General features: G+C 43.4%; 1 protein-coding gene across 4 annotated transcripts in view; it reads right to left on the bottom strand.

Annotated features, from left to right (window-relative positions):
* cbfb (core-binding factor subunit beta) overlaps positions 1-11,168 on the bottom strand; it is a 31,735-nt gene extending 20,567 nt beyond the window's left edge. For 2 of the 4 annotated variants that reach the window (XM_003447032.5, XM_005471181.4), the window contains exons 1-3: positions 10,755-11,168; positions 10,207-10,293; positions 5,749-5,865 (exon numbers count right to left, since the gene is read on the bottom strand). In XM_003447032.5, coding sequence (XP_003447080.1) covers positions 5,749-5,865; positions 10,207-10,293; positions 10,755-10,832 — 282 coding nt within the window. In that variant the 5' untranslated portion in view covers positions 10,833-11,168. The remainder of the gene's footprint in view (positions 1-5,748; positions 5,866-10,206; positions 10,294-10,754) is intronic. The other 2 variants (XM_003447033.5, XM_005471182.4) reach the window with 1 other exon arrangement.
* Positions 11,169-11,765: the final 597 nt, after the last annotated feature.

Raw genomic sequence — 11,765 nt, 5'->3', positions numbered from 1 at the left:
CCAGGAGGCGGTAGGGTAGGTGAAGTGTCTTGCCCGAGGACACAACGACCAAGACAGACAGAGCTGGGGATCGAACCAGCAACCTTCCAGTTACAAGATGAGCGTCCCAACCTCCTGAACCACAGTCGCCCCTGAAGAATAACTCAGAGGTACACATAAAACTGCATAATGTATAAAACATTTCCACCCAGAACACTGGCTGTCCTTCTTTTTGTCGAGGCAGGAAAACAATAAAAAAACAGCAACGGGAACAAGAAAAGTGTGCGATCGCATCAGGACATCTGAGGCTCACAGGAACAGAAACACACAGGTGAACTGTTGCACATATTTTGTTCCAGCTCAGCACACGTTTACTGGAAGAGACGGACTAAGAGCAGAGGAATGGGGCTGACACACTCGTGCTGGATTTCACACCAGAGTGAGCTCGCTGTCTGCAGCTCTCTGTTCAAGCCCGAGTCCAGAAAGAGAGCTCCATTCAAACACAAAGACACGATGCGAACATAAAACACAGGGACGCGCACAAAGAGCATACAAACAGGGGACACTAGACAGAACAGTGCATTGTGGGAGTGGGTGTGGTCATTGATCTGAGCCCTTGAGCAGGAAACATGATACTGTGTGGGAGGAGAAGCACATGGATGTGTGTGTGGATGTGTGTGTGGATGTGTGTGTGGATGTGTGTGTGGATGTGTGTCTCTGTGGGGCTCAGATCAAAGTTTACTTTAACTTATTTCAATCAAACAACCTTCATTAAAATGAACGGAAAAGCCACTTGGGCTGTATGAGAAGTAACACACAGACACACAGACACACACACACAGACACACACACACACACACACACACACACACACACACACACACACACACACACACAGACACACACACACACACACACACACACACACACACACACAGACACACACACACACACACACACAGACACACACACACACACACAGACACACACAGACACACAGACACACACACACAGGCTTGGATGAAGAGAAGCAGTAGCAGAGGGAACCAATTAGTGGTCTGGCTTTGATGATGTCACTGACAAGTCACGCACTGATGGCACAGCTTCCGTTCAGAGGGAAACATAACACCGCACACCGTGCACACACACATGCACACACACATGCACGTACACCGCGCACGCACACATGATGCTGCTGTGACAGAGTCCTGGAGGCTTAAAGCTGATGAATAAATTAGAGGGCAGCAGAGGCGTCGGATAAGAATGATTTGAGAGGGCTTGTGTGTGTCAGAGAGATCGCTGCCATCTGGAAGAACTTTTTCACCATCTTTGAAAACAACTCTGAGGTTGGAGCACAAAGAAGAAGATAGAGGAAGAGTTAATGTGACAAAATGCAGAATTTTCATTATCGTGATGACAAATTTAATAAGAATCAGAAAATCTCTGTGTCCTCTTTCTCCAGCCGTACAAACACACTGAACACACTGAAATGCACATTTAGGTTCACAGCTTTCTTCTCACATTGATCAAAGAAGCCAAAGCACTTTGCATCTATCATAGTGTACAGTGTAATTCTGGCATTAACTGCATTTGAAATGTCCACGTTCTGCAACAGCTGATTTGCACCACTGTTGTGTATCTAACCTGAAAAGAGCGACATTTTTAGAGTGACTTTGATTGTGAACATTCTTGCTGAAAGCTGCCGTTTACTCTTGGCGTGGAGCTGCGACGGTGCAATAAAATACTCAGTCAGTGCATCAGCAGCTGTGTCCATATTTGCCATATTTTCTATTCACTCCTATCGATCTGGAACAACTTTTATCTGCAGGCACAATAATAGGATCTAATCATTTGGCACGGAGAGGCATGAACAAAGAGAAAGTAAGGCCCCGACGCTGGGTGTGGGACATATTTGTGGTACGAATTAATATAAAAAGTGGAGTCAACTGCCGTCAGTTGTGCGGTCATGACAAACGGTAAATTATCACCTGACTATCCTTTAAAGTTTTTTTGGGTTGCAAGGTCAACGACTTTGCAGATCTGATTAATTCTCACAGCAGAAGCAAACAAAGTGTCAGTGCTCGTCGTACCGGATCAAAGTGCAGACAAACAAAGTCAGAACACTTAACAGAGACGGAGTCTCAGTGCTGGCTGAAAACCATCACACAGCATTCACACAACTAGAACTTTACAGTTTATACACGTATGACTGAAAATGGCCTGGTTCATGAACATGTTTTCAATTAGTTTTTTTCCGTCTTCACATGCAACAAATTCCCTCTATTAGGCACACCCGTTCAACTTCTGCTTAATGCTAATATTTAATCAGCCACTCACATGGCAGCAGATCAATGCATGTATGCGTGTAGACATGCTCAGGACATCCTGCAAAAGAGCATCTGAATGTAGACGAAAGGTCATTAAGTGACTTTAAACGAGGTGTGGTTGTTGGTGCCAGATGGGCCGGTCTGAGCATTTCAGAAAGTGCTGATCTACTGGGATTTTCCCCATGCACCCATCACTGGGGTTTACAGATCACAATAAAAGTACTGAAAGGAGAAAGTATTCAGTGAGCAGCAGCTTTGGCAAAAGTACCTTATTGATGCTGAGGTCAGGAGGAGAAGGCAAGGGTAGTTAAACCTCTTGTAACAACCAAGAAGAGCATCTCTGAATAACAATACGCCAAACCCTCACACAGATGTACTACAGCAGCAGAAAGCCACAACACTGGTGACACTGCTAACAACAAATGGATTGCACAGTCATCACATCTTAATCCAAAAGGGCACCTATAGAATGTGCTGGAATGGGATTTTTCTGCAACAACTGTGTGCTGCCATCAGCACCTTGGGTCCGAACAAGTACAGCAACCCAACGGTGTTATGGCCTCTTCACCTCGATTCTTTTGGGTCAATGAAAAAGGCAGTAACTCGTGCTGTCCTGTTAAATGCTCCAAAAGCAGAGGAGGACAGGAATGTGGCGAGAAAGGCAGATATCTGTTTTAGAAGCGTGGTTACTCCCACAAAAGAATCAATGAAGGGGAAAAAGGACTTTTAAGGACTTTCATGAACAAAAAGATGACTTAACAAGCATCTAACAAAACACATATTTATGTGAATAGCGATAAAGGTTATGTGCTTAAACACGATGTTCTACTCTGATTACAGAAAAAAGCACCACTCAGTATTTGAAACTTAAATAATAGTGTGTAGCTGTTTTGTCGTTAAACAGCCAACATTGATTTAGAAATGGGTTTAATTCCACTCGGCGAGTTTTCAGGTCACACCTGCCTCTGAACAAGGCACGGCTGACCCAGATAGACCAATCCAACGCCGAGCGCGACGCAAAGTCAAACCGAAACATAGTGACCAGAGATGTTTTGACATTTTAAATGCTCCAAAACTCTAAAATAAGAACCGTGCTGTAGTCTGTTTCAGACGAAGCTGCTGCTGACGCTACAGTTTGTGTTCAGAGCACGGCTGAGGCTTGATAGCAAGTTAGCAGCTAACACTAAAATTAACCTCCTCCACAGCTGGCTCCCATTAGCCTGCAGCAAAACAGAGAGCCTGTAACTTCTACACTCCCTGCCTCGCTCCCGCTTTCTTACACACACACACACACACGCCCCATAATGTGCTCGGTCGCCAGGTTTAACCTGGCTGTGCCACTCTTTTGGTTTGGCACCATCAGTGTTTGGAAATGAAGGCGGGAAAAGGGGAGAAATGGAGGGGTAGAGCGGATGAAGTGAGGATGAGAGTGAGTAAAGGAGTGGGGGTTGAAGCCCATAGAGTGGGAGTGAGGATATGTGCAAAACATACAGGGAGTGGACGGAGGGATGGATGGATCCATTTTCTTTACCATTTATCTAACTTAGGGACCCAAAGGATCTGGATCTAACTCCAGCTGACAGAGTGAAAAAAGGTGATGCAGTATGCATGTTGACGTAAAATCAAAAGAATAACGAACAGAGAAAGGATCAGGAGAACTACAAGAAAGATAATCCCATTTATATCTAAAGTTACCCTGTGCAGTAATTTCATTTTGAAAAGTTTTCGTCTGTACGAATTGTTTTGCAAGCAGTTAAAACCCCCAACTATCCCCAAGCATCGGGTTTCTCTGTGTGGGTTAGCCGTGACAGTAATTAAGAGAAGAAGTTGCAACGTACACGAGATCTCTGGCCTGGCCTGACAGTCATCTTCTGCAGGGAGGTCCAGTGGGATAGTGAGGCAGGCTGTGAGTGTGTGTTTGTGTACGTGAAACTAAAGATGGGATATTGGTGGAGCAATACTGCAGAAACTGTACACCGAGTGCACGAACAAAGGCTCTGCACTGATAAGGCAGAGTGGAATTGTTTGCACTCGGGAAACCACGCTCTCCTGTATTTTTTTATGGAAATGAATATTACATCAAAGAAAAGACTGAAACCTTATCATTGTGTCTTTTGTTGGAGAAGCATGAAAGGAGGGTGTCATCGACCCGGACAGCGAGCAGAAGGACTCGTGTGTGTTTCAGTTTAAAACATGAATATGGAGTCAAACGCCACGCTGTCAGCACAAGCGTCAACATTGTTCGTTTCGTGAGGGAGACACAGAAAGCGAGGCCTCGACTTTGGTGCTACGAAACAACTGTTGAGCTGCTTTACACTGACAAGTGCTGGCCTCATTAAAACTTCATAGATCTGTGAGCACCATTAAGGTGACAGAGAAGAGGAGAGTCTTACATGCACACGCAAACAAACTGTGCCTCGGCCGTACGCATGCATTCTTTTGCCTGACACTAAACACAAAGTCTGCAAAATGCTAATCACCCATTAACACGAGTGCACACACACACACACGTCAGGGCACTTGAGCTAAATAATTAACAGTGTGAGATTAGCCCGTCAGCCTCAGGGCACGGAGGTCCATCGATTCCCCAGAATGCATTTTTAATGAGCCGCCAGCCGGCATTCATTTCAGCTGGCCAGTGTCCGTGGAGGGTCTTCTGACACACACACACACACACAACCATAGGAAGAGTCCAGGCTTGGCGCCAGGGGACACAATTAACATACAGATAAACACGGCAGTGCCGGTTTACCGAGCAGTGGATATTACTTTGGAAACAGCAGCAAACTAACATCTTCTGAGCTCTCAAAGTTGTTTAACTTGTTCTTTGATGTTAGAAGAGGCCCACTCAGGCCTCAAACAAGGTTTTCATCAATTTGCTGTCGTGAGAGATGAAGCTCGGCAGCGATTTCACCTCTGAGAACAAGATCCTGTTCACAGCGTCACAATCAGCCCACGCTGGTTTAAAGGCTTATCTTTGCAAAAAAGACAAAAGGCGTCCACAGGCTCATTGATCCCTTTAAGTCCATCGTGGGCACCTGTATGACCTCTGACACCCAAATTAGTGTGCTTTCTGTCAGCTGTTATTGGCTTAAAGTTGAAGTCAAATGTGTCCTGATACACGTCTACTCAAAAATTCACATGAGGCTTTTTTTTTTGGTCTTTGGTGTCATTTTCATTTCTTGAATAAAAGCGGAACAGAAAGCAAAGGGGCAGACGCCATTTCTCTATTTTTTGTGTTAAAAGTTTCACAATGTCAAAGTTATATGAATCAGGCACACATGACTAAACACATGTTTTCAAACCTGTGGAGGTTTTGCTGTTTGCGTGATTAAAGGTGCAAAAAACGTGTCTCGCCGCTTGCACACTGACTGCTGCACTTCACACTACAAAATGAAAGAAATGTGTTTGCTGGAGCTGGTGCATCTTTCACTCATCCTACCCTTCCCGACTCCCTTTCGAAGTCGACGTATTCCCTCGTAGGAACCTGCCTCTGATCTCCGTGCAGGTTGGCTGGGAAGAACTGGAGAGAGAGGTTGGTACCTGTCGCTACGAAGGCCTGTGGAGGAATGGAAAATGCACGATTGAGTCGGTCAGAGGTGAAACGAGATCATTTGAAATGTGCATGAAGTTTTGATTTTGATTTTTTACTCCCGTTTAAAGACAGATCTCAACATATTCTCACAAACTTTTTAGACATGCTTTGAAGCAACATGTGTTTGGCCATGTCATGACTTCAAAATGCTCATTTTCATTTAGCTTCTGAGAAAAATAACAATAGATTTTATGCAGGACTTTGGTCCACAGGTCTTCATTAACCAGCGGGTGAAATTACGGTGATGTTCTGCCTACAGTCTCTTGCTTATTACCTACTGCTGTCACACATGAACACAGCTTTAGCATCAGTATACATGCCAGTATAGCATTTTCCTGCAGAACAACAACTGTCAAAATTCTGTATTAGGATGCTAATTACGTCCAAGCAAAGAGAGGATTTGGGACGGCTATATTTACACTTTTCCTTTTCTGTCACTGTTTGGTTAGATAGGCAAAAAGAAAAAAACCTACTTGGTTTGGTTTAATAATTCAAACATGGACTTTCACAATGTTGAGCTCAAGCTACAAGACAAACTAACTGAGTTACATTTAACAGTGTTGCTTGCTCTTTATTTGTTTTGTGACTTTTATTGAACTTTATTGGGCTGCACATTAAAAAATAATCCTAAAAAGGTGTAAAGAGGGGTAATATTGACTGACCAAGCGTCAGTATATAATGACCTCAGAGTGATAAGTGATAATAAGATATTGCACAGCTGTGGCTCTGGATGAGCATTTTTATCTACTCGACCTTACTGTTATATCTCAGCTTGGGCCTTGAAACTGGATTACAAACCAGAGGCTGGCATTTAGAAGTTCAGTAGATTTGCATTATTGTAATTAATCAATTTTAATCGTTTTTTTCTTAAAATATACAGAAATGCATAATAAATTTAAAAGAATCCCAGTACATTCAGCAGGAAACCTGAAATGCTGAAAATATGTGACAAATGTTAAAGTTCGAGGTATCAAAACCCCCTCCTCCTCTTTCCCTTTTGCCTTTCTGAGTTTCTTCGTGGTCTAACCGCTCTCATTTCAGAACAAAAGCTCCAACTGAAACAGCGGCCTACTCTCCTCACAAACATATAATCACGTCATGCTCTAGTGTTTCTTCTTTTCTGATTTCTGTACAACAGCTTCTCGCTCTAATGGGATGTGCTCCGCTCGGAATATGCACACGTACCTCCACACAAACACACAGAAGCACAAATGAAATGAAAATCAATAAAAAGCATTTCTCCGTTGCAGTCAGAAAGCAACGAATAACAGAGAGGCAGAAAATTAGGTTAGAAAATGTCGTTTTTATAATGCGAATCTGTGCGTGTGCGCCCATTGTCTTTGTGTGTCCGTGTGATGTGTTGCGTTTGCTGAGACAGATCAATACTAAGGGCATTAGTGATGCGACTGAAACTGGAAGCATATGAATTATGCACCCTTTCAAATCTGTCCCTCATCAGAGAGTGAGCAAAAACTGAATGAAAGAGAAGAAGGACAGAACGACGCGGAGGGGAGCAGAGAGCTCCGAGAACACCCGAGTCATCATTTCTGCTGTATTTGAAGTATTGGATTACAACCATCTGATACCAATTTGCTGCTTACTACTGCTGGACAGGAAAAAGAGGGAAGGGGAGGCAAAAAGAGAGATGGAGGGAAACGAAGACAAAGGAGCAGAAAAGAACAAAGAAGTGGAGGAAAGGAGACAAAGACAAGAAACTGAGGCAAAAGGTGGAGGAGGACATGAAGTGAGATGAAGAGAAGTACAGTATGAGGAGCAAAGAAAATGAAGTAAAGGGAGATGAACATCCAGAGAGAGACAGAGAGAGCAGCGCAGCATGAAAATCGATAGTAGTTTAGAAAAGGACTCATCTCTAATGAGCTGAGCTGAAGATAATTTACTTTGAATTATTGTCCCATTCATCAGATCAGTCCTGAACATTTTAGAATGACCCTGCGATTAGAGCCACACATCGGTGTGTGTGTGTGTGCGCGCGCGCCTCATTTCATTTCTCGTGATACGTACGTGTCTAACAAAACACTAAGGCACAGACATGAGGAGGATTTTTTTTAAAACCAGATAAATGCCTGTTTCTTTAAAAGCCATTTAACTCTAAAGACTTACTGCACATCTGATTTTACTTTCAAAAAATAATGAAAAACAAAACCACTAAAAGTTTGTCTTTGATTTTTTCATGTCAAGTAAAATTAATTCTACAGTTACGAAAAAGGCCGTGAATTATGTCTCACATGTTTGTTCTGGAAATCTATTTATTTAAAGTCCCAGAGATTCCAAAGTCTTTGCTTGGAAAAAAAATGTATGATGTCATTTTTTTCCTAATCGTTTTTAAAAGTTAATAATTGATTGACTGTGCCAAGGCTGACACACATCGGCTTTTATTAAAAGCTACACGTTAACGTGTTGTGACGTCACTACAAACACATCCTAATCCGTTGATTTGTACGTTGGAGGTCAAACTTTAAAGGTGGAGGAAAAATCCAGCAGTATTAAAAAGAGTTTGGGTCGTCCATAAAAGGCCAACCTCGACAGCACATTTGACGCGCATTGTGTCTAATAGTTGTTCACGCTGACCGTTAAAATAGCAGGAGGTCTTTAGCGGCGTCTGGCCGATAGATAAATCAGAGGCATGATGTCACAGCTGCCGTCAAACCATTAAAACCGTGGCCATCAATTCTCACGGCAGAAGAGGCTTATAAATACAGCGCGGACAGACAGACAGACGCAACGCGGCCCACTAAAAGATGGTAAAACTAGATGGCCTGCACCCTCCAGGCTCACCCCCGCTGCCCCGTCCCGCGATGATGACAGCGTGTTTGTGAAAAATACCACGAGGATGACTAAGACGGCAGAAGTTGCTTTCTCGTCTGACCTCACCTTTTATTGGAGGCGTGATACAGAAAGTTTGAAACAGACTTGGCTAATCGCATAATTAGAATATTAATGTGTCCAGACTTGCTTTGATGTTATAAAGTGCTGATCGCAAACACTGCGCCCTGTGTGTTGAAAAGAAACAAAAGCAGGTCACGTGGGTTTGTTTGCGCTTACTGTAAGGAGAAAGCTTTATCATATTTCCACAGAAGCGAAGACAGTAAAATATGCAGATACGTTTCTGTTACAATGTTGCTTTGTGTTACTGTTAAAGTTCGGCACTGAGCTACTTCTACACGCTACATTTCAGAGGGACATGCTTCACTCTGGAGTTCACAGAATTCATCTCATCTATGTACTCAGATTTGTTTTAAAGCCTTCACAAAACACAGCAACATTAAATGCTGCTTAGACTGTTTGGGTACAACAAAGAGAGCGCACTGCTGTACTGACTATTTGTCCCCTGAGAATACTGCAGTTTTACCTGCGTTGCACTATAATTTACATTGTGCTGCTGTGACAGTGAGCTCGTATGAGTAAAGCCATTTGCTTTTGGGAGGCATCCATTTCCAAACTGGACGTTTGACTGGATGCACTGGAAGAGCGGAGCGAGGCGGGGAAACGGATAAATGGCAGATCCAGCTCACTGTTACCTCCTGCTGCAGCAGCTACCCACAGGCTGCTCCTCCGTAAGGGAAAATAAAGGCAACTTTTTACATAAATCAGTGTGACGCAGTCGACAGCAGAGCACGGGACCGCCCAGCACAACTGGAATGAGTGTCTAAACTAAAATAGTAATCTAATTGCCAGGTATTAATCAGTTATATGATTATTTTAAAAAATGAGTGAATACTCTTTTGTATCATTACTGTCGTCTGGTTCCTGTGTACAACAACATTAGAGAAGCAAGGTGAGGTTTAGTTTAAGTGGCAGCTTTCAGGCCCCAAATTGCACCTCCTGCAGCGTTCGTTGGAACCGTGAAGCCTGCGTGATAACACGTGACGACTGCAGCTGCAGAACACAGACGAAAGAAGCCTGCGAGTGAAGTAAAGTCTGGTGGGTCTGCATGTCTGATAACAGGTCTACTTCCTGGTGCAGGGACGCATCAAAATATCCGCACACGCACAAAGCGAGTTTAACAATACAGTTTCACAGTGTCACGTATTAGTGCCGTGATCGTGTCTTTGTAATTTAATATATACTAGTGCCATTCACAACAGAGCGAATAAGACACACCATCCATCCACTGTACATCATATCCACATCAGTGTGCTTGTTATAAAAATGAAAACTTACAGTTTCAGGTTGCACTGTTCCCACTGTTTGTGTCACATTATGGGTACATAGGACTACCCTCCCCATCCAGGTATTTTCTATAAGAAGTAAAAAGGAATGAGAAAATGTTTGTTTTGTGCTCACCACTTCTGACCGTCCATCTCTGCAGGCGTTCTGGAAACGAGCTTGTCTCTCCTCGTGGGGCCGGTCTCTGAAGCCAGTGTATTTAATCTACAGAGAAAAGAATAACACACACATACATGTTACATAAAGCTGAATTTGATTTGGCATCTGCACTGAATGGGACTGATTGATATTCAGTAAGCTGCAATTTGAAGATAAGCGACAGGAATTTTGATTTTTGATGTCAGAAACAGATCCCTCTTTCTACGCTGGGTTTTGTACTTTTAACAAAAACAAAAAACAAAAAAAATACATAGAATTTTTTTTTGTTCATCCAGGATTAATACCACAAATAAATCCATAACGACATAAAGGAAAAGAGCAAAGTAACAAAGAGTAACAATGTCGAAGCAGCTTATAACAAAGCCTCTCTGTGCGCTACCAGTCTTTATTAGTTTTACCCAACAGTGTGAAGTTTGTTACAGTTGAGCCGCCAGCACGCTTCTCTCCTCTAACGAGCCTCCTTTCTCTCTTTATTTCCGCCGAGTGTAGAAGCGCAGCAGACTCACCTCACACTCCCTGCTCAACTTGCGGAAAAACTCCTCATTCTCAAACTTGCTCCTCTGGTCCGGGACTACCCGCGGCATCTTCACCAACACTTTGCGGCCACTTGAGATTCGCCTCTTTTTCTTTTTTTGGTAATTATCCCGCAGCGCAGAGTACAAGTTAAAGTGTGTGCTGCCGTCCGTCCCTCACTCAGTCTCTCTTTCACTCACTTCTCTTCCGTGTCTGTCTCTCTCTCTCTCTCTCTCTCTCCCTTTCTCTCTCTCTCTCTCTCACTCTGTGTTTTTTTCCTTCCCTGTGTGGAGCAATGTGCTCTGTGCTGCTGATCTATGTGATTGTGACTGCTGCTGACACACTGATGATCTGCCTCTGCTTGCGGCTCCTGCGCGCTCCGGGTCGCCTCTGGCTCCAAATGGCTCTTATTAAGTGACCCACAGCGATAGATAAAGCTCAGTTTGACCGTGTAGCTCTCCCTCCCTCCCTCCCGACGAGCGTTGCAAGTGGCAACAAATGAGCGCGTCTCAAGTCTACCTGTAACTTTCAAGTGCTTCTTCTCAGTGGGCCTGCCGATTACCCGTGGGTCAAGAGGGATTTTTGGGATACAGATAACCTTAAAGCACCAAACAAAGGCCATTAAGTCTGTAAAGTTGCTATTAGAATAAATGCAGGGGATGCCAGGGAACAAAGCTGTTTTATGCTCTGGAAGCACAGGAAATATTTGTCTGGTGTGTAGCATAATTTGCATTTTCATTCATGTATCAGCATGATTTAGCAAAAGGTCAAAATGCTTTCAAAATGCAGTATGCCCGGAGTTAAAATGAATTTTTAAAAAAGAAATAGCTACAATTCATCACTAACAGTATGCAGTATCATTGTGAAAGTCGGGGGTACAAGCAGCCGTTTGTTACAATTCTTCCTTCAGTTTCTCATATAATAACAGAGCTCTTGTTTTCTCTTTCTCTCCTTTTTTCCTTCTTGGTAACGCTTTGGCAGGTCGTTAGCGCCGCTGTCAAAGG

Source organism: Oreochromis niloticus, linkage group LG7, assembly GCF_001858045.2.
Source record: "Oreochromis niloticus isolate F11D_XX linkage group LG7, O_niloticus_UMD_NMBU, whole genome shotgun sequence".
Lineage (NCBI taxonomy): Eukaryota > Metazoa > Chordata > Actinopteri > Cichliformes > Cichlidae > Oreochromis > Oreochromis niloticus.
This window is presented reverse-complemented; position numbering and strand designations above follow the sequence as displayed.